This window comes from Podarcis pityusensis (assembly GCF_964106645.2).
Source record: "Podarcis pityusensis genome assembly, chromosome: 7".
Classification (NCBI taxonomy): Eukaryota; Metazoa; Chordata; class Lepidosauria; order Squamata; family Lacertidae; genus Podarcis; species Podarcis pityusensis.
Genome location: NC_138031.1, coordinates 34,895,228 through 34,923,121, shown reverse-complemented (window position 1 = coordinate 34,923,121; position 27,894 = coordinate 34,895,228). Strand labels below are relative to the sequence as shown.

The following is a 27,894-nucleotide window of genomic DNA, read 5'->3' as shown; positions in this document are numbered from 1 at the left end:
CGATCAGGTTGCCAGGGCCCATGCCAGCAAGGGGGCCCAGATTCTGAGCTTTGCTTTAAAAGTAAAGTAAATATCTAACCTTCCTAGAAGGAAAGTTCATATTGAGAGACTAAGCTTAGGAAGATACCTAGCACAAACTAGGAACAAAAGAGGAAAAGATAAAAACCAGCAGAATTAAACTACACTTGGCAGAGGCTCCAGACAAACAAACACAACCGGTGTCCAGCTACAAGACCCACTTTTGTGCTAGATTAGTGCATCTTTTACTGGGATCCGAACTCTAGCTGCAAAAGGAAATTACAATCCAGCCCCCAGCAACTGAAAGAAATGCTTCTCTCACCTCAATCTAATACCCTCATGGCAACACTCCCATTGGCTATTGCTAGGTAGCAGGCACCCACCAAATTATCTGGGACTTACTTCAGAATAAACACGTTTAGATGTAGGTTTCTTAGTTTAGCCACTCCTTTTTATACAAGTACTTTAATACAGAGGTCTAATTAATCCAGAATAAATATATCCTCGTCTATTTATATATCTTTCATTCACAAACATATGCCAACAAAAGGGAGGGAAGCAGATATTTCCTTTTTTTCATGCTTTGAAAATGTGTAAATGCTTTGAAAATGTGTAAAGAAAATACAGTTTTGTTTATTGGATACTATCACTATACATATACACGCATACATACACACGCACGCCTACCAACTCCTTAGGTCAGGGGTTCTCAAAGAGTGTGGCAGGAGAGGAGGGCAAGTGTGGCGGGAAGATTCAAGCACAATCAAAGAAATAAAGTAGTCATGTTCTGTGTTATAAATCAAGCACTGCTGTTTTGTTTTCCAATGTGTGTGGCATGAGCAAATTTGTATTCTGAAAGTATGGCCCAGAGAAAAAAGTTTGAGAACCACTGTCTTACTTAAACGTGTTTCAGCAGAGCTTTCATCGGTGGCCTAGTGTGTTATTTAAAACTCAACAGTTCCGCAAAATCAAAATGCGCATTTCAGGCTCAGCACTTCTGAAAGGAAAATCAACCACATTTCAATAACAAAAAATCAGAGTCACTGACAAGCTTTAGCTTCTAATATATAACCACTTAAATAAGATTGGCACTGCACTTCAGTGCTTCATTATGTACAAGATTGAAGTGGAGTGTTTTGTAAGTAATATTAGAAATCAAACCCTATCACTGAGTATGAGTTCATTCTTTTTGAAATATTATTGCTTTAGAAGTGTTAACCTGGGATTTTTATTTCTGCAAAATTGTTTCATTTTTATAAATACCCTAGACCACTGATGAAGACCGCTGAAATGCACTTGGTTGATATTGCTACAATTTTTTCAAAGATTACTTAAACTAACAAGCCTAAATCAAAATAGGTTCCCTCTGAAGTAGGATCCAGAGAGTTCAGTAGGACTTGCTCCCTTGTAAGATTTGCTTAGGATTGCAGTTTTGGTGAGATAGTAATTGAGGGGAAATGTACGTCCCTTGAATTAAAGCAATCTGAGGTAAATTTTGTGCCTGTGATGCTTTTTATCCTATCAGAGTTGAGAATATCTCTGCTGACAGCAGAGTTGTGGAACAGAAACTTGAACATGTAAGATTTGGCAGTAGGATTGCCAAGCAACAGACAGCGTCCACCTGAAGTGGATGTTGACCATTGTTTCTTTCTGAGGAGTGTTCATATGGAGGGAAGTTTGAAGTCTGGCTCCTTCTCTGTGCCTGGATCAACTCCCCTTCAGAGAGACGCAAGGAACAGAAAGAGGGGTGGAGGTTCAGTGGTTTTATTTCTCTGAGTGAAAGGCTAATGAGGAAGCAATGGCAGTACTAGAAAGAATATGAGGGAGGACAAGTCTGAGGGGAAAAGTTCTGTAATAGGCATAAATTGTTAATGAAAATACAGAAAGCTTGTTCATTTGCTCAGGGCCTGCTATTGCCAGCATTGCTCCTCAGTGGAGGTAGGGAGAAAAGTAGGTTTTTTGGGGTGGGGTGGCTAGACACTTTCCCACTTTTGTCCTTTGGAGTGCCATCTCTATGACAGGGGCTCTAGAATCCCACTTAATCGGTTTACTGTCATCTTTCAGTCACACATAACTACGGGTGGGTACAGATAACTCTTTTGCCACAAATCTGCACATGATGTGCGATAGGATCTTGACCACTTTTCAATAATAATAATAATAATAATAGATTTCTAGCCCACCCATCTGGCTGGGTTTCCCCAGCCACTCTGGGCGGCTTCCAACAGAAGGTTAAAAATACATTAAAACATCAGTCATAAAAAACTTCCCTAAACATTAAATTAAAAACATAGAGCCACTTATATCCTCCTGCTTGTAGGCTGAAAATCAGCTTGTGGGGGAGAACCCATAAGGTTAAACAGCTCCTCCTTTTGCTGTTGTGCTAGTCTTCAACTTAAACATACAGCCACCTCCAAGGATGCTTTTGATTTGAAGAAAAACAAGACAGGGAAATTGTACAACTGCATGCAATGGCTTGTGTGAGGCTAAGTTCAAGTGTGTTGTTGGATTCTTTTCACACAAACAACTTAGTTGGATTTTTTAAATGCACCATTGCAAGAGAACTGTAACACATTGGTTTTGGCATGCCTGAAGAAGAGACAGAGCTACATTAATAATGGCAGTACAGGGTGACAGTGTAGTGAGGTGGGCCATTGCGACATCAGTGCAGAAATGGAAGGGTTTTGAGGAAGAAACCAAAATTGTTGCGCTTTTTGGGGTTTTTTTACGTTAGAATATGTGTTTGCTCCACAATCACTCTTTGTTTTTCATATTGAAATCCCTATCCTATTATATCCATGATGGAAAATGACACTTAAGAACTTAGATTTAAATCACCATTTAAATTATTTCACCCTATCTGAATGTGAGGCACATATACATAGGTGTGACACTGATATCTTTGGTTCTGTTTCTTGCTGAGCCCCCCTCATTTCAAAATTGTTCAGCAACTGCCCAGTTGGTGGCATAGGGTTATATCCAGAGCTCTCTGGTGGGCAGATTATGCTACTGTTCCAGACAGAACATACAACTGGGACTACTTGAATGGGTATTTTTGACTTTATACCGAGCATTGTTCTTTGAATAGTGTTCCTTGTGCTTCATGACCAAATGGGGATTTGAACTGTGGTCTCCCATCATCTAATCTGACACTTTAACCACTACAGTACACTGACTTTGGGTGGCCAAATTAAATGCAACTCTATTCATACTGAATGTCTTTTAAAAAGTGAATTGTGTGTGTGAGAGAGAGTGTCCGATTGGGACACTTGTGGGGAGTAAGTGTATTTTATCCCCCCTTGCAGTCTTAATCTGGATTCCCATCCCCTCATGACTGTTTTCATTGGTGAGACGGAAGCTCCCACTGGATGGAACAGGAGTTTCCTAACCCCCAGTACAAATAAGTGTAGATGTAGTGCTCACTGTTGGGACTGCAGAGTAATCAGAGTACTGGAAAAGCTAAAAGCCGTGTAGAATATTTCTAACATGTAGTTTTTACAGTTAAGATCATCAGATGCCCAACCCAAATTCCTTATGCATTATCTAATTTCCTCTTAATTACATAGAAGTCCAACTGAAATATGTTAGGATTTAAATTCTTGACAAAACTGATACAGCAAGATGTTTCCTTTTATAAGATTTATACTGCAATAATTTATTATAAATTATTTAAGACCAGAACATAGTGAATATATTTTGCTTGTCCTTAAAAAAAAAAAGTAATAAAGATTCCACCCATCTTGCTAAGTACACGTCCACAGGACTAATGCTTTGGCTTGTAATCTAAAGCATATTCCAGTACTCGGATCCTTCTCCAGTATCTGAATAAATTAAGCAAGGCTTTGCATTATATCAAGGATTGCCAAACTTTTTGGACCAGTGGATGCATTTTGAATGTTAAGTGCTATGAACATCAATCACAAAATAACTGCCATGGGAGCATAGCATAGTGTAACATAGCTGTCATGGCGAGCATTACATAACAAATTAAAGAGAGTCGTTATGATAAAGCTTTTCCCATAATTGTATTTCTCTAATAGAAAATGATTAACCTGTTGTATTTCTGCTTGTCTTACAGCTGTTAAAAGGCACAAGAACCCTCTTTTCCCCTAATGCCAACCCCAACCAAAGCCTAGGCTGCCATCTTGTACCCACTTACCTGGGAGTAAGCTCCATTAAACACAAGGAGACGTATCTCTGTATGGACATATACATTGTGAGGACAGTATACACTGCACTCATTTCAAAGAAAATACTTGGAAGGGTACCTGCACAATTTGCTTCATAAGTTTCTTTAAAAAGAAAGAAAGAAGAAAGCTCAGAGTTGGGGTGGGGGCCTGCCCAGGGTTATCAATCAAGGCCTATGCAGGTGCCATGGCATCAACCTCTGTATTATATAATTCATTTTCTGTAAGTGCTAATGGTAACTTGTCACACTGACATATCAAATTCTTCCCCATAGTGTGTACCTGTGATCTAAGGGTTTAGTACTGAAACAAAACCATCAGAGAAAATGAAGCCAGACCTTCTCAGAATGAAGGAAGTTGCATTGATTTATCTTGACAGGAGTGGTGGCCTTCAGAAATTTGTGAATGCCTGCAAATTATACAATGGTAGTATTTAGCAATTTTTAAAATTATAGTTTAAATCAGGAAAGGGCAATGTTGATGGTTTTTACTTTCTACTCTTACAGATTCAAAGCAAAGTTATGCCATTTTCCGGTTTCCTATATTGATAAATCCATCTGATATTATTGAGTTGGATGCTACCCTTGGAAATTACATTTTGCATAAACCTGTGAAGGCCACTCAGATTTTTCAGTCTGTAAGGAATCTCATATATTTTGGTGAAATTTGTTAATCACTCTTTTAAACTGTAGTTGCCTTATGAAATGAATTGGGTTTTGAATTATAGGTGTGTTTTACAGCAGTTAAAACACTGTCACTAATTCAGCAGCTACAGACTGAAGCTCAGGTAGGTTTGAACTCTGCTTTTCGTATTTCACTTTTTAAAGAAATTAGTTGTATTTATAAAACAATATAGCTTCACTGACCTTTTAGTTTGTTGCAATATTTCTTCTGAAATGCGTTCAAGGCATATCTTAATTATAGTAAGCTTCCTTGGAAGTAAGCCCTGTTGACTTCTCAGTTGGCATGCATAGGATTCCACTGTACAGTGGTACCTCGGGTTAAGTACTTAATTTGTTCCAGAGGTCTGTTCTTAACCTGAAACTGTTCTTAACCTGAAGCACCACTTTAGCTAATGGGGCCTCTTGCTGCCACCACACCGCCGGAGCACGATTTCTGTTCTCATCCTGAAGCAAAGTTCTTAACCTGAAGCACTATTTGGATTTCTGGGTTAGCGGAGTCTGTAACCTGAAGCGTATGTAACCTGAGGTACCATTGTAGTATCTGTTATTTATAACTGGCATCATCATCATGGTATTTCTGTGTCTCTTTTTTTCAGATGAGCATAGTGCTGAAACTAACACATTTACCTTCCCTGCCCAGTTATATTTTCAGTCTTTGCAAATTTCCATTTGATTACACTTCTCAGAGATTTTATATGGCAGAGGGAATAGTTGTTGCAATGTCCACTGTAACAAAATATACACAAGGAGCAAGATTTGTTTGTTGTGATGAAAACTGTCCGTTTTCTGAAGGTACACCAACCTGGAATCTTGAATTCTATTATAACTTACTGACTTACACCAGTAAATCCAGCTTTTAAAAAATATACCGTAAACTTGTACAAGACATTGTATATAAAATCTAGTACACTGCATGTTGCTGACATATTTGCGAGAGCATTATAGACCTGTGATTTCTCATACTGGATACACATGAACATCGTTTCACAAACTGATTTTCCTACTATCAAGCAGATCATTGGCTGTAGAAGGGACTAGGAGGAAAAAGCAGAGAAGATAATTGATTTCTGTGTTCATAACTTTTATGCCTGCCTGTTGTGTTTAGATGCATCTCTGTGTCCCACACTATACTGGCTAGATCATTTGCCATTGACCATACCACTCAGCAGTAGTGTTCAGTGGATTGTTCTCCATCGTATATTCCAAAAATTAAAAGATTATACTCTACTTCTGTTGTCTATCATGCAAATATTTCTGTTTGCTGGTGGACAACGGGTGGGATTCAGACTTCTCCTTCTCCATGGACAGAACATTCCATCCTCTCCTCTCCCTGCATACTGTTCTGGGAGTTCTTCTGACCCCCTACAGTGGATTTGGTGGAGATGTGGGGAAGGGGAAGGGAGAGGGGAGGCTCAGCAGGAGCCATTACAATGATTTCCGCTAGCATGGCAGGTCTTAACTGAATCTGACTATCATACCTTATAGTCAACTGAGGACTCTGTATTACGATGGCAAAGCAGTGTGCCATTCAAACAACTCTAAAAGGGGATGCCAATTTTTTTGGCACTTGCCCCAAATGAATGAACGGGATGTCAATATTCTTTTCAAGTAGGTACACTATCAGAGATCATTTGGTGATGATTAATTAAATTAAATTGGAAACCTTTATAAATCAATATATAGCACTTTGTGAATGTTTAGAACTTTAAATATGGTCTTTTATACACTTCCCCTAGGATTTCAGTATATAAGAGTACATACTCCTGGAGCGACAGAATCTGCAACAGTGAGAAACAATTTTGTGTGCACTTTGTGTACTTCACCACTGCGGGAAGATATGAAATACAGAGTACTTGGTGGTAAACATTATATAGTAGTTATTAGCCCTAAATTATACCATTTCAATAGCTGTATTTTTACGGTGAGGTGTACTATTGGGCAACAAGAGAAGGAAAAAACATGGAGGAGGGAGTTCAAAGTCATCCCTACATCGAGTGAAGTTTATAATGTATGCCCCATGGTTACATTGGGACTCTGATAGGCTCCCCACTTCCTAAGTCTGAATGTGTCTGAAATACAGATTTAACCCAGTCTCTTAGCATTTTATAGTGTGTGAAGAAAATCTAATTAGTAGACTTATTTTTGAATTCACAAAGTTTCCTGAGGTTTCAGTGTCCCAGTAATACATGTTTGCATATGATAATTTCTTTCACCAGACATTCACAGGCTTATAATTTAAAGACAAAATGCTAAAAGGGAAGGGGGAAAGGTGGCTACCCCCATATGTCTATGGAGATTGTCCTTTTAAACTCTGTACAATTCAGGAAAGGACTGCACGTTAAGATATACCATCATATTCTGAGGCCATTTAAAAAAAATAAATTAGAATTTCAGTTGTGTCAACACAAAGGAGGTATTAGCTGGTTTAAGCAACTAAAATGGGTCAGAGAGGAAAGGTGCCTTTGTACTATCTTGTACTTTTTGTTCATAAAACTGGGTTCTTTTTAAAGGATTTTCGTAAAGAAATTGCCCCATGAACTGGACAAAATTGTCCCAGTTTTGTTAACATGAAACCAGCACAAGACAAAAGTACTGTATTGGTCCAAATAGAAGCCACACCCACAAATAAGCCGCACCTTTAAAATTCAAGGCTTAATTGTGGGTGCGGCCCGCCTCCCAGCACTACTGCCCGGAACAGGGAATGGGGGGTAGCCAGCGCCAGTGCTCAGCACTCCACTCCCCAAGCTGGCGCTGGTGCTCTGTTTCAAGCGCGCTGCATGCCCACCTCCTGGCACTACCACCTCCTGGCACTCCCTCCCCAAGCCGGCGCTGGGGGAGGTTTGGGAGTTGCGGGTGGGCTGACCATCGCCCTGCACTGCTTTGGGCGGGGGGGGGGGGCATAAGGTCATGAATATAAGCCAAACTATAATGGCCCGAATTTGGAAAAAGATGCTGGTTATATTTGGACCAATACAGTAGCTTGATCCATCCATCCCAAGCCTGAATGCAGGTTTGATATTTGTCTCGCGCAAGACAAACCATGAGATGTAGCAAGGTTTGTTGTATGGCTTGCTGCTTGTGTTTTGTCTTGAGTAAACAAAACATGAGCCTGGGTTTGGATGACAGACTAAGCCATCTCATGACATAGCTCTCAACAGCTCCACAGCACACGCAGAGAAGGAGCAAAACAGCTGCAGTCTCCTCTCTGGGAGCCCACACAGATCACTTTATAACTTCACTTTTTTGACCGTTTTGTCAATAGGTTATAAAGCTTAGGAAGAGTAGTACTAAAGTATTTGAGTGGATATAGTTCTGACTGTTGGGATGATTTAGAATGCTTTTTCTTTAATAATACTAATCCCAGTTGGGCAATTGGCCTGAGATGGACTTCTGATTAATTTTTTAAAATGTAATCTTACGTTTTTCTTTTTTAAAGATAAGCAGGTTATTGAAATAGTTGATGCTAAAGCAATTAGTGCTTTTCAAGGATTTTCCAGCAGTAAAACCCCTTTCAGATTTCAATCTTTCACAGTTTTTCTAAGAGGTAAGTTTTGTGTTTAATGCTAATTTTTATTATTAGGCTGATAAGTGTGGCAGAATTCTGTTAGTCTAGCATGTGTTATACAAAATAGCATTTGGATGGAATAAATCTTTCACTTTCTGGATAGATATGTCTATCAATAAAATGTGAATGTATATGTAGAGAAGCTCATATATTAGGAAAGGGGAGTATGTGAAAATAAAATGTAGAGGCTCTTTTTAAAAAATAAACACAATCTTATCTTGTCCTTGGAATTTGACTTCTTCCTTTCAGTTCATAGGATAAAACTTTTCTGTAAGTAACTAGGTTTTGTAACATCCTTCCTCAATCTAGCTACTTCCCTTATTCTCTTGAGATCTCTGCCATTTCTGGTTTACATAATTCATCCTCACAGATTTTAAAATAGGAGCCTATTTCTGTGTTTCGGTTTTTGTTGTTTTTAAATGGTTTGTTTATGTCCTTTTGAGACAATCAACTGAGATTTTTCTCCTGCACACATCTAATTGAAATAACTTGAACAAAATCTGCTTTGTATGTAATGCCCTGAAAGTGTGGTTTTTCTTGCTTTAAAAGTTTGCCTGAAGTCTTTTTTAAAAGCCTTCTGAACACAGTTGACCGCATGTTGAACCACTCAGAATAACAAAGTTAAAAGTGGATGAACCACAAGGCTGAAATAGGTCAATTATGGAAAAAGTAGCAAAGGGACAGCACTGGCAATATATAAAACAATACTCCAAAACACTACAAGTCCCCTTACTGCAATCAAAGCTGAATGGGAACATGACATAGGATATGAAATAAACCCAACCCAATGGTCGAAGCTGTGGACTAAACCACCCTTTAAGTCTCTCTCAGGCAAGAGAAGGGAACTCATCCTGAAACTTATCTACAGGTGGTACCTAATACCACATAAGCTGGTGATGATACACCCAGGAATTTCACCTAAGTGCTGGAGAGGATCCACTGGCACTGACACACACCTCCAGATGTAGTAGGAATGCCCCAAAATTCAATCTTTTGGGATAACAGTCTTACAAGAAATTTGCAAATTAACAAAACAGGTAATAGAAGCAATTCCAAAATTTGTCTTACTAAATTTCTTCCAAGACAATAATGCACATTCACATGACAAAAAACTTATAAACCACTTACTCTCAGCAGCTAGGAGTCTCATAACCAGACAGTATGGGAAACTGCCCTACGAGAAAAACTTATCAACAAACTGAAATGACCATGGGACAAACAAAGGATGCCTTTACCCAAGTGTGCTCCCCTTCATCACATACACAAGCCAACAAGACAATGACTGATCCTCCGCCCGACAACATATGAATCAATATGGCTAATGTAACCTAACAATGCCCCCCCCAACACTACCAATCAACTGCAACCAACCATACCTTAGGCCCTCTAACCTCTTATTCTGCCAACAATAATAAGACACCTATCCAAGTGACACTGACAAAAAAGCTCCACTCATATATGCAAAAATGAAAGTTTAATGTGTCCTTCACCTTCCCCCTCTCCTAAATTTTTTTTTCTCTACTTTCTCCCCTCTCTCAACCCCACATTGTCTACAACAAAAAAGTCTCAAACTGATTGTATTTGATTTGTATGAAGGATGCTACAATTTAAAAACCGAGACACTGAATGTACTTTTGTTACTTATGGAAAACATTCCAATAAAAACTTAAAAAAGAAATAAATATTTTAAAAGTAGATGGATTTGGTCACATGAATGCAGCTTTGTGTTCAATCTTATAAATGCAGAAGGAAGATGGTGGGAATGGATCATTCCTAGAGGTAACTCTTATTTCTATCCTCATAAAGGTAATCTAGCCTTTATAGACCAAACTACATAAAGCAGTAAGCTGGGCAGAGCAATCCTATGTGTGACTTTTTGCAAGTTAGGGAAAACTTTCATCTTCAGTAAGCTGTTTGGTTAACAAATGGCTGTTTTATTTAAGCCGGTTTTCAACTGTCCCTGGTTTTTTAATAGTTTTTACTGCTTCCATGTTGTGTTGCTTCCTGCTGCTCCTTTACAGTGCATGTTTACCTGAACTTTAGTTCCACGGCCCTTACTCCCATGTAAGAGCATTTAGAATTGCAGTCTTAGTATCCGTAACATTTAAAATTGTTTGTGATCTTTTTTCCTGTTGTTAACTACCTAGCTTTTATGAATAAAGGCAGGGTATGTCTTAAGCAGATACATACATCCCTACATGTTTATTTGCTAATTTATAGATGAACTATCTAATAAAATGGAAATAGGAAACAGGTATAAAGTTATAGGAATTCCAGTCTGTATGCCAAGCTGCATACAAATCACACTTTGCCTGGAAGCCAACAGTGTACATCTCTGTAATCTCACAGGTAAGGCAAGGGGATAGTTGAAGTAGGTGTGCATTCAGTTCCTGATTGAACAAGTGGAGATTTTTGTGTTTGTGTGTGTGTGTGTATGTATATGTATAGCAAACTTTTTGGGACTTTCTGTATGATTGAAATTTGCTTCTTCCTCTCTCCCTCTCAAATATGAATAAACAAGCTGTTAAAGTTGGTTTGAATAAATACAGATCACACAATTCACACTGTGTTTTAGAGGGCACTCTGTCTGCTATTTCAGCTGGATAAGAATTAAGGTAAAGGGACCCCTGACTGTTTAGGTCCAGTCGTGACCGACTCTGGGGTTGTGGCGCTCATCTCGCTTTATTGGCCGAGGGAGCCGGCGTACAGCTTCCAGGTCATGTGGCCAGCATGACTAAGCCGCTTCTGGCGAACCAGAGCAGCGCATGGAAACGCCGTTTACCTTCCCGCTGGAGCGGTACCTATTTATCTACTTGCACTTTGATGTGCTTTCGAACTGCTAGGTTGGCAGGAGCAGGGACCAAGCAACGGGAGCTCACCCCGTCACTGGGATTCGAACCGGCGACCTTCTGATCGGCAAGTCCTAGGCTCTGTGGTTTAACCCACAGCGCCACCCACGTGAATGGGTGAATTAAGTGAATGGTAATAGTAGTCAGAGAGTGCCCTCTACCTATTAATTTGTGATCCAACAGCATTTAAATGACTTCACATTTGAGACTTAAATTACTTTTAAATGTATTTATAAAACCTACATTGCTTTTTACTATCAATTATGCACTCTCCTACATTTACATTTACACATTGCCCTAATAGTATTGGCGTCTTGTGCAGATTTTGTTCATTGGGTTTCTTTGTGGGCTTGCATTTCATTTGTAGTTCTGTGCTTATTCTGTGGTATCTGACTTTAGTCATATGAGTTAGGATTTAGCCACATTTCTGCTTCTCTCCCCTGCCCCCAACCCTGGAGTAAACTACTCTTTAGTGCTCAACCAGAGCAAACAGCAATTTGGGTTTTCTCTAGATTAATGTTTGCTCCAGTTGAGCACTGAAAAGCAGGTTTTCCCTGGGAAAGGAGTAAGGCAAGATGAAAACTGCTCAGATCTGTGCCTAGAAAGCATGGGTCAAGGGGAAAACCACGTTTGCTCTGATTGAGCACTGAAAAGCAGGTTTTCCCTGGGAAAGGAGTAAGGCAAGGTGAAAATTGCTCAGATCTGTGCCTAGAAAGCATGGGTCAAGGAGAAAACCACTCAGATCCAGACTTTCTTGACACAGGATAAGCAAAAATGTGGACAAGCCCTTAGATATGTCTAGGTTAAGTCCATTGTTTGCAGTTGGGTGCTCATCGAGTATGACTTGGTTGGATACTACCACATTGTAAAATGCCTTGTTGTTTGTAGAAAGGAACCACATAAAACTATATACAGTGGAACCTCGGGTTACGAATGTGATCCATGCAGGAGGCACATTCGCAAGCCGCAGCGTTGTGTCTGCATACGCACGTGACGCGATTCAGTGCTTCTGCACATGCGCTGAAACTCGGAAGTAACCTGTTCCGGTACTTCTGGGTTTCGGCGTGTCCGCAACCTGAAGCATCTGTAAACCGAGGTACCACTGTAAATGTGCAAACAATAGTTTGTACTTAATTTCATTTAGACATCATGAGGGCTAACTCACTGTGAACCAAGTCCATACATATTGAAATTGGGTATGGATATATTCTTTTGGATCTCACCTGAGGATACAAGGTAGGATTCTCAACTGACAGCCTGAGCAAACAAAGCACTGCAGAATTGGGAGACCACATAATTAAGACACAGTAGAGAATGGCCCAAGTTACAGGGGCCGTTGAAGGAATAGCCTGTTTTCATTTAACAAAATGAAACTGATTTTAATGTGTTCACACCTGCAAACCTGAGAAGCAATCCTGTGAACACTTAGCTGGGAACCACGTGAATCTACATGCATAAGAGTGAGCTTAAGGTGGGTGTTTGTAAAACTGTTTTTCTAGTTTTGTAATTACAAATGGAAGATGTGAAACTGAATATATTTGTAAAAATTGTAAGATATGTTGTTCATATAGATTCATTTGGCTTTGGTGTGTTTTTGTATTAGGCCCTTCCCAGATCAGTGAAAAATTTAAGTATCTGCTTTCTTTGACTTCAAAGTCGTGTTGGAGATTTACAGCTCTTCTGGCCAATAGTTTTGCTTCACAAGTACTTCCACCAGGCATTAACAACACTCTCAAACTAGCTATATTGTTAAGTCTAGTACAGACAAGTGACAGAAATGACTTAACAGCAGACTACCTGGATATTTTGGTATTGACGAATGATTCACTAATATTAGAGAGGTAACTAAGTGCTCTTTTCTTTAATAAGCAGATTCTCTCCCCCTTTTGTAGGATGACTGTGTATACCCTTTATTTAGCTTTGTGCAAAGAACAATGTTGTTACTGCAATTGTTCCAATTTCTTATTTTGCTTTTAAAGGAAAATATGTGAGGTAAAACAATGCATATACTTCTTTATTCCAAGGACAGAATTATTCTACTGAACTGCAATGTCATGTAAACTAAAATCATTTTTTAAAACACTTGATTTCTTTTCCAAGTGTATTACACATCCATAACTAAGATATCTACTTTCCCCATCACCTAGAGTTATGAATTACAGCATTAGTCTTGTTCCACGGGGCATACGGCATATTCCATCTGGTGAAGTTTTTCCTACTGTGTCCAAAGATAAGCATGGAACTGGAACTGCAAGCATTCAGGCTAATAGTGCTTTGCTGGCCAAAGGGGGAGTATGCTTCATTGGAGAATTATCATCACATAGGAAGGATAAGCTTCAACAGTTGCAGTCAGGTAAACCAACTGAAAGTTTTGTATAATGCAGTACCTAAAATCTGGCATACCTTATTTCAGTTATCCAAATGTCCAAATACACTTTGACTTAAAAGCTCCCTTATGCTAGGTTTCTGTCCATCACAATATTTTTTCCACAGTAAGTAATCAGAACTGCAACAGCTTTCTACATATCAGAGGATATCACATTTTGTATGCGTGTGTAAACCCACTATGTTTAGTCACATGGGCTGGCAAATGACAATTCTTGCAGAATCACTTTACTTGCCTTGATCAAATGCAGCCTGTAGTAGTTTTCATATGAAAAAAGAGCAAAACACTGGGATATTGTCTGTCTGCTAGCAGGGCAATGTATTGATAAAGAATAATTATTTTAATCATTAAAAAATAAAAAATAACTAAGGTGACATTCAACTGTGCCTGTAACTAGCGGAAAGGACTTCCGCTTGTACAATGAGAAGGTCCCTTCCACTCCTGGCAGCTTCCACATGTCCACCAAACCTACTGTTGTCATATCTGGAGCAGATGTGGGGGAGGGCATATGTGGTGGATACAGGGGAAAAGATTGGGTATCACCACTACCTTCTAAGATAGAAATTTGTATATTATTCACCAATTTCTATGTCCTTCAAAACAGGGAGCAGTATATCAACCTGTTCTCTGCTACATTTTGATATGCAGCACTTCCAGTGCATTTCTGTAATTTGAATATATAGCATGTGAGCTATCTTCTTTAAGACAATGGCACTATGTTGTTTTCATTCTTCAAAGACCTATTTATAGTGAAATAAAAAAATATCTGATTTTAAGTAGTCTTTATTGCCTGACTTTACAAGTACTTGAAGGAAGAACAACTACTATATTCATCCCTGGAAAGAAATATGGAGAAGAAATTGATCAGCAGGTTACTCTTTCAATTCAAACCAGTTTTTGGTCATTTATTGATGTGGATGCTTCTTGCAAAAAGCATATCCAAGGAGATAATACTCTAATAGGCCAAATGGTAAGTAACGTTTCTTTGCTAGAATTGCACAATGACATTAATTAAAAATACCTAATAGCTTTTAGAGTGACATTGATATACAAAATTTGCAGCCACTTTCTAGAAAGTGATTTCCTCCAGTCATGCAATCTATTTTCATCAGTGAATTGAGGTACCGGTAGTTTCTACAATATTAAAACTAGGACTATAGTGCATGCATGCGTTAAATAGACCAAGAGTGCTAAATGAAATGTTCCAAAATGTGTTTCTCAGAAGAACCACTGAATTTTACATTTTTCTAGATACCCTCAGTCCCAAATAATTCACTTGCTGGTTTTGTCTGGAAACCATATGAAGCTCTGTTCTGAAATATAAATATTGATTTTGTCTAGGATTTAAGCTTTATTTCAGCTAACGTTATAGATGCTTTTTGGCTTCTGATACACTGCAATGAATCAGCATTTTCCAATCCAGTTCTTCCTGTTGTGAATCTCCTTTTAAAAAAGGCCATCAATCCAGAAGATGCAGTCTATGCTATCTCCAAACAGTTTGGAACACAAGATTATGAGGAGGTAACTAGACATTATGAATTGAACCCAACAAGCGGGGCAGTTTGATAAGCTGCTGTTCTATCAATCATATTTCTGATTATGTGCATTTGAATAATGAGGATCCCTTTTGTTCCTCAGCTACTTTAACTTCAATTTGTACAAGTAACCAACTTACAAAATATATGTTATGTGTCTAACTAGACATATTTGCTAAAGGACTCGTCTGCACTTTATCAAATTCAGACAATTTCAATGTCCAATATTCAGAATAGGAATGAGAACTTTTCTTACACTAAATCTACATCTTTAGTAAAGCTGTGAAATCCAACAGTGGCTTCAAAATACAAGTGAAAAGAAGCAAGGAAGGTGTTTGACCCAACACTTACTTGACTGCAGAACGGTGTACTAACCGTGCTAAATCATGAGTATCTTAACCTCCATGGTGATTGGTGTAAACTGTCTTAAGCAGTTAGGAAGTAAGTTGAGTTTGTATTTATGCAACCACTCATATAATCCACATTTTTTCCTATTTTAAAATCATGTTCTTTGTAATGTGAAAATATGTCAAGAATAATGAATTTACAAATTATTAATATTTTAATGAAAATTGTGTCTTGGAAAATACTTTTTAAAGCGATACACCTGAAATTTAAAGACCACTGGTAAATCTAGTGATTTTTCCACAGAATTCATAAACCAATGAAATAATTTATGTCATTTTAGTTCCTTGCTTTCTCCAAAAATTTGCATGTGGAACTCTGTTCAGAAGCAGAAAGGCTGATTCACGGTTACTACTTAGCAAGTCGCAGAGTCAGAACACATCCTGTTCATGGATCAAATCTCTCAGCAACTGCACTGAATATCTTGTAGGTTTTCATTTACATGTCAAGTATGTGTTCTTCAAAATTTGTATTTAACCTGTGTAATAATTCTGCATAAGTAACTATGATAAACCCAAATCTGATGGCTATAAGCCAAAATATTCCTTTGTTTTCCAAAAGCTGGGAAAGAAAATAGGATCAGTCATTCCACCATCATCATGTTCCTAATACATTTCCCCTTAGCTATGTAAGTTATAGAATACATAATTATATGCACTTTTGGTCTGTTTTAGAAATGTCAGTTTATATGCATATCACTTCTGGAGGAAGTGCTTATGCATTTTCTTGGGAATCATTCAGCGTGCTCAGAAGAAATTATTCAAATTAGACACAGGATTGTTCGCTTCCTGTTTCTTAAATTGTGACAGCTTATCTGTATAAGTTACATGTGAACAAATGTGTAATTTCAAGCAGCACTAATCCTAGATTTTGTAAAAAAATAATAAAGTTTAAGAGCTCAAAAGCCATTTTATATAACTTTGTTTTGTTACATTTCTGAATATGATGTATCAGTTTAAATTTGACTCTCATAGCCAGTTTTTCAAGAGAATTCATAAGCTCCTTCCAAACCTCACAAATGGTAATCTAATAGAGTTGCCCACCTCTCTATTATCATTAATAGATAAAGATCTATGTATAAGTTATACATTAATTAACAATTGGGCGTGCACAGTAGAGGGTATTTGCCTTGCGCACTATAGCTATTTTAACCAATATGGCTCCATCTCTATCAGCCTAAAACCACACCTCTGTTTGTACTTGTAACTGACCTGAATTACATCAAAAATACACAAGTCCCATTTCTCCCCATACATGTCTGTAGCAGCTACATTTCACTGTGTGTAAAGATTCATACAACATCTCTGGCAACAGACTTTGTTATTAAAATTTTGTACAACTGATTTAAAATTATAAAATTTATGTTTGTACTGTAGGATTTCACTGTCTAAAGCACATGCTAAGCTGAGTTTAAGAACAGAAGTACTTGAAGAAGATGTTTTGATTGCTGTATTACTATTTGAATCATCTCTCACTTTAAAATACGGTATAAACCTTTTAACTGAACCTTTCTTAATGAGGGCTATTAAAATACTGTAACCACGTAAAATCCTTAAACGCAGGGTGCTTTTATGATTGGGCTGAAAAGCAGAGCTCCAAATACTGAATGTCTGGTTACCTCTCAAGGTTCTGCTTGTCCACCCCAAGTCTCATTTCCATGGATGAGATTTCTCTTCCCTTCCTTTTGTGTTGACATCACCATCTATTGAAGAGTCCGCATTGAAGGGCACTGTCAGAAACAAGACACTTGACACTCCTGCACTTGGTTCCTATAAAGAGCCACTCTTTCTCGCACAAAATATATTGCGTCCATCTTGACCTAGATGCCACTGTAATGAGTGAATTCAGAGAAGTGTCCAGTGCATCATCTAATCTGGTTTTGTGCGATAAATTTCAATTACTGCTATTCAGACTCACAACTCGAGGTACTCCTGTAGGATACTGATCATGTGGACCCATTTCAATTGGATATGCACCCAGGATATGAGACTAACAGCTTTGGTTGATAAGTTGAACTGGGATTTGAATTGGATGTGTCTTCATGCACTCATATTAGCTCCCTTGGAAAGAGCATCCTTAAAAGGAGCATTTAAAAAATGACAGGCCAGTTTTAAAACCAGAAATATATTTATTAGTACAGCAACAGAGAAAGACTGAATGAGGCCAATTCTAAGAACCAACTATATTTTTGAATATAAAAAAATCTTAACATCTGAAAGTACTTATAGATGGAGAAACATTCTGCCCATACTTACTGTGTTCAGAAACATGTTACCTACATGGATGGCTATCACTGGATATTTCTATGTGAAATTTTGATTGATGTAAATCACATTTTCAATTATACTTCATCATTTTCTAGTTAAAATAAATTATACAAATTTAATCCTCTACTTTTATTTTCACAGGTGCTTCTGTGTTTTGTGTTGCCCCAAATGCTGTGTTTCCATTTGAACTCAATAGTGAAAACTCTCTGAATCAAAGGGATATTTACTTGATGCAGTGCCTTCAACAGTTGAAACAATTTGTTGCTACATATGGACCTGCAACAGATGTTCTTATTAGCGAAGATTAGTATATGTGCAAAATGAGGTCTATTTTTAAAAATAAACTTGAATGTGTAAATAGTTGTAAGATCAATTCATGTAGTTCTTAATGTTTGTCATACATACATTTTGAGAGTTAGCAAAACTGATTTTCCCGTTCTCACATTATAACATTGGAAATATGGAGGATGCAATGCTTGGTCACAGAATTGTACTATTTCAGACATTGCTTTTCCTTTCTAGTCTTGCATTTCTCAGGGCAGGGAGGAACAGAGGAAGAAAACATTTTCCATTTTGTGAAAAGGGATGTATGACATTGGTTCCTGTTACAGCCTCCCAAGTTTCATGAAAAAATAAGAGCAGCTTTTACTATGAATATCTTAAATGGAGTGTAATTCAAGTCACTATTGCTACATAGACTATGTGGGGGAAAAGTCTCTTAAATATATTATTATTACTATTATTAATAATTTTTCTATTTATTACCCACTCTTCACTGTAAGGTCCCAGGGCAGGTTATGGCATTTAAAACAACATTAAGAACATATTGAAACAATGAAAGGGTTTTCAATATCCTGAATAACAATGTTATGGTTACTTTCTTTGGGTATGTCCCATGGGTGTACGTCAATGTAAGGGCTTGTTCACACTTCCACTTGTCGCATTGCTTTCCACTCTATACCACTGAATCGGAGCAAACATCAATCAGGTTTTCTGGGGAAAGTGGTGGGGCAAATGGAAAACCTCTTGGGCCCATGCTTTGTAGTCAAGGAACAAGCAGCAGCATGGATGAGCCCTAACACTTTTGTTCTCAATTAGGAGGGGAAAGATGGTTGCATATAAGGCATACCTTAGAACATCAAATATAAAATATTTGTGGTTTAAGGACTGAATGAAAATCAGTTTTCTAAATTTCAAAAGATACTGAATTTCAAGGATTACTGTCAACTGCATCGAGCAGGAAAAGAATGCTTAATTTGATGGGCCTTTGGCCTGATCCAGCAGAGCTGCTCTTATGCCTTCAGTATTCAGACAGAATGGCTCCCTTTCATAATTTAATCTTCTTAGCTTTATCTCAAAAATTTCTTATTACAGTAAAATAAAATTTCTTTTTCATATAACATTTGCAAAACACTCAAGTTTGGTTTCTTATACATGGATTACAGGTTTAGTGAACAACTACCTCAAACTTGCAAGTAGCACTTTCATGGTTGAAAACGATTTGACAATCTGGTCTCATTTCTGAATACATCCGAATTCAGGAAGGCACACAATCAAAACATCCACTGCAATAAAAATAATTAACATAACTTTATAATGTTCTAAGTAATTATGTTACTTGGGCCATTTAAAGTTTTACTGGCATCTCAGAATTAGGAAATACACATCAGTATAAATTCAGATGGGTAAACGGCAAAAGGAAATCATCACTGTGCCAGCAATGCAATTTTTTATATCTATACTGTACAATGGAAAACATGATTTTCTATATTAAACTATTTCCATGGCTTTGTAATTGCTTGCAGAATGAACCCTCGTTTTTTTCCCAAAAGCAGGGAACAAGAAAAGTCATATACATAACAATCTGAGGTTGTATGAAGCGTCATACAATAATGTTTACTGAAAAGGAATATTGTACAAGTAAATTTAAACTCAAACTATGTGTCTATTAAAAACTAGTTTTACTAAAGCACTTAGTTAAAATTTTAAAGAGTAACACTTACCATTATCCATACTTTAGGGGTCAACAGGGCATCTTGACAGACCTAAACTAACAGAATAATAAGACATTTATAGATAACCAGCTGAAAATACTATTTTAAAAATGTCAACTATGTAACTAATTGTTTGGCTTGTACAAAAGTTGTCTTTTATCTCAAATATATACAAACGGGATCCGCTGCAGAGGCCCGGCCATATCCTGAAAATTCCGTAACTGGAGGACTGCTTCTGGGTTTGCCGCAGCCGTAACCCAAAGATTCCGGAACCTGGAAGTTACGCAACACAAGGTACGACTGTATTTTCAACATACCACGAAGCACAAGTCATCATGCTAGTCGTCCCCTGCAAAAGAATAATTTTATCATTGAAAAATAATTTTCACAGATCCTTGAATGTGTGAAGCGGGGGGGGGGGGGGGATTCTTGCCCATGGAAATGGTACTTTATACCAAATGCATAATCATGGTTGGGTGTTTTAGAAATATTTTAGGTCACAATCAGCCCAGATGCAAGGAGCTTATGGACTGCTTACAACGTTGACCCTGTATTTGTTGTTCCAAATTTCTATAGCTGCATGCAAGCACACAAAAGTTAGAAACTAGTACTAGCTCTGTCCCAATCTGTAGGGATTTGAGGCTATTGAGGTTAACAGGAATAACTTTTTAGGTGTACAGTGGTACCTCAGGTTAAGTACTTAATTCGTTCCGGAGGTCCGTACTTAACCTGAAACTGTTCTTAATCTGAAGCACCATTTTAGGTAATGGGGCCTCCTGCTGCCGCCGGAGCCCGATTTCTGTTCTCATCCTGAAGCAAAGTTCCTAACCTGAAGCACTATTTCTGGGTTAGAGGAGTCTGTAACCTGAAGTGTATGTAACCTGAGGTACCACTGTACCTTGAATCAACTGTTGCTTGATAACAGAACAGATGACTAAACTTACTCCACAAATTTATCACTCACACTTGAGATCTTGAATTTGCATGAGATGCTACAGCCTAAGGCAGCAGTATGAAGTGGAGAGCAAGTCTTTTTGTAGTTAAAACTGCTGTAAGATGCACCCAAGATCCAGACTTCGCCCTCTTAGGACACCTAAGCCGACAATATTACAGTGGTACCTCAGTTCTTAACCTGAGGTACCATTGTTTTCGTAATGTGAATCAACTTACCTTTTACGATTTGCGTAGTTTTGGTTTTCCCCGCAGAATATTTTCGTGCAATGGCGGAGTCCGGGAACATGTCAGCTACACACTTTTTGAAGTCGTCACAGAAGGTGAAAGAAATGTTGTGTTTGGCACACAGCATGGCCATTTTAACCTCTGCATTTCTGACCTGGTCAGCCTCTGTGGTATTCCTAGTCACAAATGCGGACATCACCGGGGCATGTTTCTGTGCCTCTAGCCCGCGCTTGTGCTTGGCCGATCTTTTATGCTGAGTGACATCAGTCCTTCCCCCATGGGAGACACTAAAATCGCAACTGCAAATTGTGCAGAATGCATGACCATGCCCCACTCTGCTCTTCTTCAAGAAGTTAAATTCCTTTTCCCATTTCTCACGATACTTGCACAATCTCTTTGCTTTTTTTGAAGGAATGTCTTCTTCACCTCCATCCATCTTTCTTTGTTTGAAAAAGAAGAAAAGCAAAACATCAGAGTAGCCACACATGCAATTTGCAAAGAAATTGCTCTCCTGTAGCAATCCTACCTCCTCTACATTCATACGTGGGATTTGACGGAGTAACACATGATTGGAAAGATTTGCAGTTCCACAAACATAGGTGTGCACTGCCTCAAAATAAAAAGTGAACAAAAGAAGACTCAGTAGGGGGGCTTTGCTGAAAAAATGTCAACTTTGTAACCAGAGGTTCAACTGAATAGAATCTGAATCACATGCACCACAAGGCCTATGCAGCCTCGATTTAAAATGGCTCCCTGGCTTGGCTTTGCAGCAGCACGTGCAACAAAACGGCATCCAGCGTTCAAAAACCCCCTCAGCTTGCATTAACTAGCCACACACACACACACGGTGGTGACAACCCCCCCCCTCGCCATGAGATCGCCGCCCGCCATTTTAGTCAACCAGCTCCTTTCCTTTCCCCCACAGCAGTCAATCGAAGGAGCCTCCCAAACAAACCCAAAAGCGCCCCCCATGAGATCACCACCCACCATTGTACTCAACCAGCTGCTCCTTCTCTTTTCCCCATGTGCCCCTGCTCCAGACAGACGTTATGCCTGGCAAGGGTGAGTGTGCCGTCGATGTATCCATCTGATTCCGAGCACAGGTACGTTCAGAGCCCCTCCAAGTCAAAGGCGGAAAGCCTAGCCAGCAGTGAAACGAAGCCTCAAGCAGTGGTTCCCACAGCGCAGCGACCCGGAAAAGGGATACAGCAGCAAGGAAACCACACCGCTGGGAAGCGCTGAAGCAAAGGCAAGTCCCCAGGCAACGCAGCTGACTTTATTGGCACAGGGCATGCAAGCTCCGCCCCCCAGTCGTTCTCAGACTCCTTATTGGTGAGCAACACATCCAAGCAACGCAGTTGAGGAGCCTCCCTGGCCGGCAGGGAGGGAGAAGAGCTGCTTCCTTTGAAATCCGGGAAATTTACGGGTATCTAATAATCCAGGATAGCAGCGGGAAACAGCACTGGAATAAGGGAATTTCCCACAAAAAAGGGAAGGTTGACAGCTATACTCCTTTCATCCATGGAATGCTTTTGATCCAGTACAGGGATCGCACTGGCAGGCAGGAGCAACTTTTGCACATTTCCCCACTCCTTTCCACAAACTTCCCTCCCTCCCAGACTGTTTTGGAGGGTCCCCCAATCTTCCAAAGTAGATTTTTAGAACGGGTAATAGGGGGATTAGCAAAGGTTGTCTGTCTCCACCACATCCTACTAATGGAAACTCCACTAGCTGGATACTCCCAATGGCAGAAGCAAAATCTGGATCCATGCCAATATGTCTGTTATCCTCAACAGCTGTTGCCTTCAAAGCATATTACTACTTCCCATACAAAGCATTTTGCCAAAGTCTACTCAATCTTTCAGACATACATTGGCTGTGATGTGGCTACATCACATTTATGGACACAAACTGCAAGGCAATTCATCTATCCATTTCCTCTCCTTAATTAAAGAGCAGAGAAAAGCAGATGGTACTAATATAGGAATCTACCTGTACCAAATGTTGGTTTGCTGGTCCCCTGAATGTTACCGGTAATCATTTCCTAAGCTTGGAATTGAGTTGCTCTTGGAAAGGGTAGCTATGCCTTAGTTTATTCAATCAGCAGATGCTAAAGTAAGTTGGTTTAAATTGTTAATATATTTTCTCAGTTTTGTGTGTTTTCATTACAAAGAAAGCTCATATATGCAGTATTCTCAAGGGTTCATGTTGTTATACCTTGTTGGTTGAAACAACAATGGAATCCCAGACAAATGATTCTGAAGCCACTGGGCGTAAACATAACAGTAGATTCCATTGTCAGAATATGATGAGAGGAACTGCGAAGGCCATTAGATCCCAGTTCCAAAAATCATTATGGGGTGGTGTCTCCTTGCAAAGTTAAAAGATTTTATAGAAACACCATGTTTCCAAAGAGTTTTTCTTTCTTTTTTTTAAGTTTGTGTTATCTGGCAAGTATAAAATATGAACTAAAATTTCAGGATTAAAGTGAACTTTGCTTTGGGACTCCAGCTATGTGAACAAGCACAACATACTCCCTACAGGCTCAGTTCAATCTGAAAACTGAGTATATGGTATTTCCTAGTACCATCAAGCAAAAAATAGATTGCTACACAGTGAAGAGGTCATGGGTCAGGGCCATAAGACAACTCTCTAACCAATTTCCCCACTGACAAAGAGGCAATTTATCATAGCTAGGACATTCAGCTGATGCTACTGATTTATGAAGACATCAGCTCTAGTAATGATCTTCAGCTGTCTAATTCATCATCATTCAAACAACTTGGCAGCCTGGAAATAACTCAAAATAATCAATACTAGAAGTACATTTTCCCCATTGTCTTTTCAACAGACCAACTAATTAAAATATAGGTCAATTCCAGAAAAATTATACAAAGGAAAAGAGGGCCTCACAATGCCATAGTTAATGTACCTCCACTTTCAAATATATATAGATATCAGCTGCATGCACACACACTACTTGTGCATTTGTGTAGAATGCAGAGCTTTCCAAAATTTTCATGTTGGTGGCACAATTTTTAGACATGCATCATAGCACGACACAGTAATTCAGTTTTTCTAGCAAACTAGAGGTTAAACTAAGAGATTTGGATACATACATAAATTGCAATAATGAAATTTATGGGGACACAACATCTCATGAAAATGTTTCATTTATATTTTTTAAAATATATGATTTGTAGGATAACAACATACATTTCCAAGATTGTTGTCATTTATGTGTAACAATATGTAAATATGTGCAAGAATTTTTTAAAAATTGAATAAAACCAGTAACTACTTACCATTTTAATGAGATGTATGAGATTAGTAGGATGAACATGGTTTTGAATATTTGGTGGAATATTAGATAGACACTCACATTTCATCATCAAACATTTTTAAAATTCCACGTTTCAGTGTCTTAAAGTTTGTCATTGTTGAAAAGGATACTTTACAAATGTACATAGTAAAAAATTGCAGAAGAATATTTAACGCTTTTTTACCTATTTGGACGAATTTTTGAAACATGAATGCAAAAACTGCAAGTCACCTTCTCATACATCATTAACAGACATCAATAATTTTAGCTAATTCTTCTTCAATAAGTGAAAAGTTCCTCCTTGCAGTTTAAAGAAATGGAATTCTGATCTAATCATAGTCGTGGATTTCAACACTTGGGAAGTAATGATGAACTTTCTCTCTGAACAATGTTAAATGGTCAGCAATTAGTGAGCTGTTATCACATTTTAGCTCGCACTCAGAGGTTTTGGGAAACATTTCAAAATTTCCTTCTTTCCCTTTCCTTTTCCAAATTGCTATTTTGTCTCTCATAGAACAAATTTTATCTACCACTGTTAATATATTTTCTCCTTTTTCTTGCATACTGGTATTCCTTTTATTCAAATGTTCAAATATGTCAGCAAGATATGCCAATTTTGCACACCAAAGTTTGTTTTGAATGAGATCACAGAATTCCTTTTGCTGATTTTCCTCAAAAAGTTTAAGCATCATTTCCCTCAATTCGTATACAAGACAAAGCACTTTACCTCTTGACAGCCAACAAATGTCTGTGTGTAAAAGCTTTTGAAAACTTGCCACCTTTTCTTCACAAATATGAGCAAATAATCTTGATTCAAGATGTCTACTTTTAATGTAAATGACCATTTGAACCACTTTGTCCATAACTTTTCTTAATTCATTTCCAGTAGTGTGCGATTAGTGCTTCGTGATGTAAAAAGCAACAAGTAATTATATTTTTATTCTTCCTTTGCTAAAGCTATAAAACCCTTTGTCGAACCAACCATTGAGAGTGGGCCATCTGTGCATATTCCTACACAATTTAACCACTGCAAATTACTTTCCTTCATGAAGCAATCTAAAGTTTTAAATATATCTTCACCTCTAGTTTTTATTGGAAGTTCTAGACAGCAGAAGAATTGCTCAATAATTCTGTCAGTATGAATGAAACGTATAAATATAAATAATTGCGCTACTGACATCTGTTGCAATGTAAAGATATTATCGTTTTGAAAAATATCCTTCCTTTGCAGCTTAATGTTATCAGATATGTCTTGAATACATCTTCCAATCGTGTTCTCTGCCAAAGGGATTTTATTAACTTTTTTTTCAAATTCTGGCCCAAACATTGTTCAAACAATAGCACAGCAAGATTCCTTTATGGTGGTTTCTGCAATAGTGTGTGGCTCCTTGTTTTTGGTAATTATTTGAGCTACCAAGTAACTTGCCTTTTGAGCTTTCTTTAACGTCTGCATTCTCCTTATGAGTGATGCAGACGGCTTTTTTATAGGTTTTGAAATCTCAATAAAGTATTCTACTGCTTTTTTTGACAAATGACTGTGTTTTGATGTAAAATGACTTCAACTTGTTTGGTACCATACTTCCATTTGTAAGTATATCCCTACAAACAACACTGGGGAAAAGGATTGTTTTCATTACAAGAAAATGAATCCCCGTTTCATATACTGTAATCTTTACTGTATAAATGAGGCTTGGAATATTTTCCTTTACACTTCTTATGTACAGTGGTGCCCCGCAAAACGAATGCCTCGCAAGACGAAAGGGTTTTCCGTTTTTCGATGCGCTTCACAGGACGAATTTCCCTATGGGCTTGCTTCGCAAGACGAAAATGTCTTGCGAGTCTTGAGATTTTTTTCGCTCCCCCCACCCTTTTCTAAGCCGCTAAGCTGCTAATAGCCTTTTAGCCACTAAGCTGCTAAGCCTTTAATAGCCGCTAAACCGCTAATAGCGCTAATCCGCTAATAGGGTTGCTTCGCAAGACGAAAAAACCGCTAGATGAAGAGACTCGCGGAACGGATTAATTTCGTCTTGCGAGGCACCACTGTACTAAAACAGACTGTTCAACAGTTGATTCTTGTAGTTTCCTCTACAGCTGCTATATTCTGTTCATTGTAAACGCCATCTCCACCAACTTTTCTTAATTAGAAACCTATCCATTTTAGGGGGTAATTCAACTGCAATTTAAGTAATTAAACATGAAAATAGCAGCATCAGCACTTAAACTCCCTCAGAGCAGGTGGTGGTGGTCTCTGCAACAAGTGTGAGGCCAAAGTGGTGGGATCCAGCAGCCAGTGAGGGTGGGTGGCAACTAGTCTTGGCTACTGCAGGGCACTTAGGAAACTTCTTCCATCCTGGGCCAGGGCCTCATGCTGGCCGGGTGCTGCACTGGCCCAGAGGCAGGAGAGCTGCAAGAGAAGAGGGGAGGGCTACCACCCAGCCCAGCCAGGCAGGCAGTACATGGTGGGGCAGGGCAAGAGAATGAGACGCCAATGACTCCTTGGAAAGCATGGATCTTCAGATTCTGCTGCTTGTTCCTGCGAGCGCAGACGACGAGCGATGAGACCGGGCACCTGAGGGCTCCTGACAAGCAGCCTCGACCAGGGAGCAGAGGAAAGCGGGCAGGCAGGCAGGGTGGGGAGGCTCCTGTGCAGCCTGGCAGCAGCTACTCAGTGGGCTGCCCGCTCCCTTTCCAGCCCCAGGGGGAACTGTGAAACACCTACACACTGTGTCACAACAACACATATTTGGGAAAGCTCTGGCATGACGTGTATTAACAACCTTCTATTTTTCAAGTTACTACACGAGGAATATAAGTAACATGACAATAGCACGTTATGACAAAAACTGCTTTTAGATAAATGCAGTAGGGTCCGTCTGCTAATGTAATAGACAACTTTACCTTCATCTCCTTCCACTGATTAGGTGGGCGGGGGGATAGAAGAGTGGGCTGGAGGCTCTAAAGAAGAGAGTGAATAACAAGGCTTCCCAAAACTACCACTCATTCTATAAATTGCATTCTAGAAGTGGGCAAAGGTGCCCAGCACCGACCAGTTATCAGGCGCGGGAGCCTCTTTGTGAGGGAGCGCGACGTGGCCCGTCCATGAAAAATGGCATCCAGACCCACAACGGTTCCCCAACCCGCCGCCGCCTCGGCCTCCAGCTGAAGGCGGGAAGCTCGCCGCCGCCACGAGTCCTGGCCTAGCTGAGTTCAAGGTACGCGCGGGTCGGCGGCTAGGGAGGAAACTCAGCCAGGCTGGTCGGCGCGAGCACCCCAAGCCGCCCCACACACTTTCGCCCAGGCAGCCGCCGCCGCCAACGGCAGCCCAAACCGCCGCCTCCCCTCCCCTCTCGCCCTCAAACGGCTTACCTGTTCTGCAGACCACGCGAAACCCCGCAGTCCTCCATAAGAAAGGAGCGCGAGGGTGGCCGGAACCGGAATTATAAATCTATGGAGCACGTGATCCGCCCTCCCCCACCCAGCCGCGCGCCTTTTGCGCTCGTTCTT

The 27,894-nt window shown here is 39.2% G+C and overlaps 1 protein-coding gene and 1 long non-coding RNA gene across 25 annotated transcripts; one reads left to right on the top strand and one right to left on the bottom strand.

The window, feature by feature from the left end:
• Nucleotides 1-7: 7 nt before the first annotated feature.
• On the top strand, nt 8-18,602 carry MCMDC2 (minichromosome maintenance domain containing 2). 21 transcript variants are annotated; one of them, XM_081013395.1, is made up of 16 exons: nt 1,625-2,098; nt 4,097-4,234; nt 4,481-4,631; nt 4,712-4,842; nt 4,933-4,992; nt 5,485-5,680; nt 6,625-6,747; nt 8,325-8,432; nt 10,674-10,802; nt 12,906-13,143; nt 13,450-13,655; nt 14,492-14,658; nt 15,030-15,209; nt 15,912-16,054; nt 17,005-17,114; nt 18,037-18,602. In XM_081013395.1, exons 3-16 carry the CDS (start codon nt 4,532-4,534, stop codon nt 18,201-18,203), a joined length of 2,058 nt encoding a protein of 685 aa, XP_080869521.1. In that variant the 5' UTR covers nt 1,625-2,098; nt 4,097-4,234; nt 4,481-4,531; the 3' UTR covers nt 18,204-18,602. The 21 variants fall into 21 exon arrangements, with proteins under 21 accessions (XP_080869510.1, XP_080869516.1, XP_080869509.1 ...); XM_081013391.1 differs by having other exon boundaries at nt 4,097-4,282; nt 15,144-15,209; XM_081013381.1 differs by having other exon boundaries at nt 4,097-4,282.
• LOC308481364 lies at nt 18,216-27,868 on the bottom strand. Of its 4 annotated transcripts, none has more exons than XR_013988580.1 (4): nt 22,115-25,523; nt 21,060-21,508; nt 19,899-20,238; nt 18,216-19,460 (listed from the first exon to the last, which is right to left on the bottom strand). It is a non-coding gene; the product is annotated as an uncharacterized lncRNA (long non-coding RNA). The 4 variants fall into 4 exon arrangements; XR_013988578.1 differs by lacking the exon at nt 22,115-25,523 and adding an exon at nt 27,757-27,868 and having other exon boundaries at nt 18,217-19,460; XR_013988579.1 differs by lacking the exon at nt 22,115-25,523 and adding an exon at nt 27,750-27,852 and having other exon boundaries at nt 18,217-19,460; nt 21,060-21,504.
• Between the last annotated feature and the right edge of the window lie 26 nt (nt 27,869-27,894).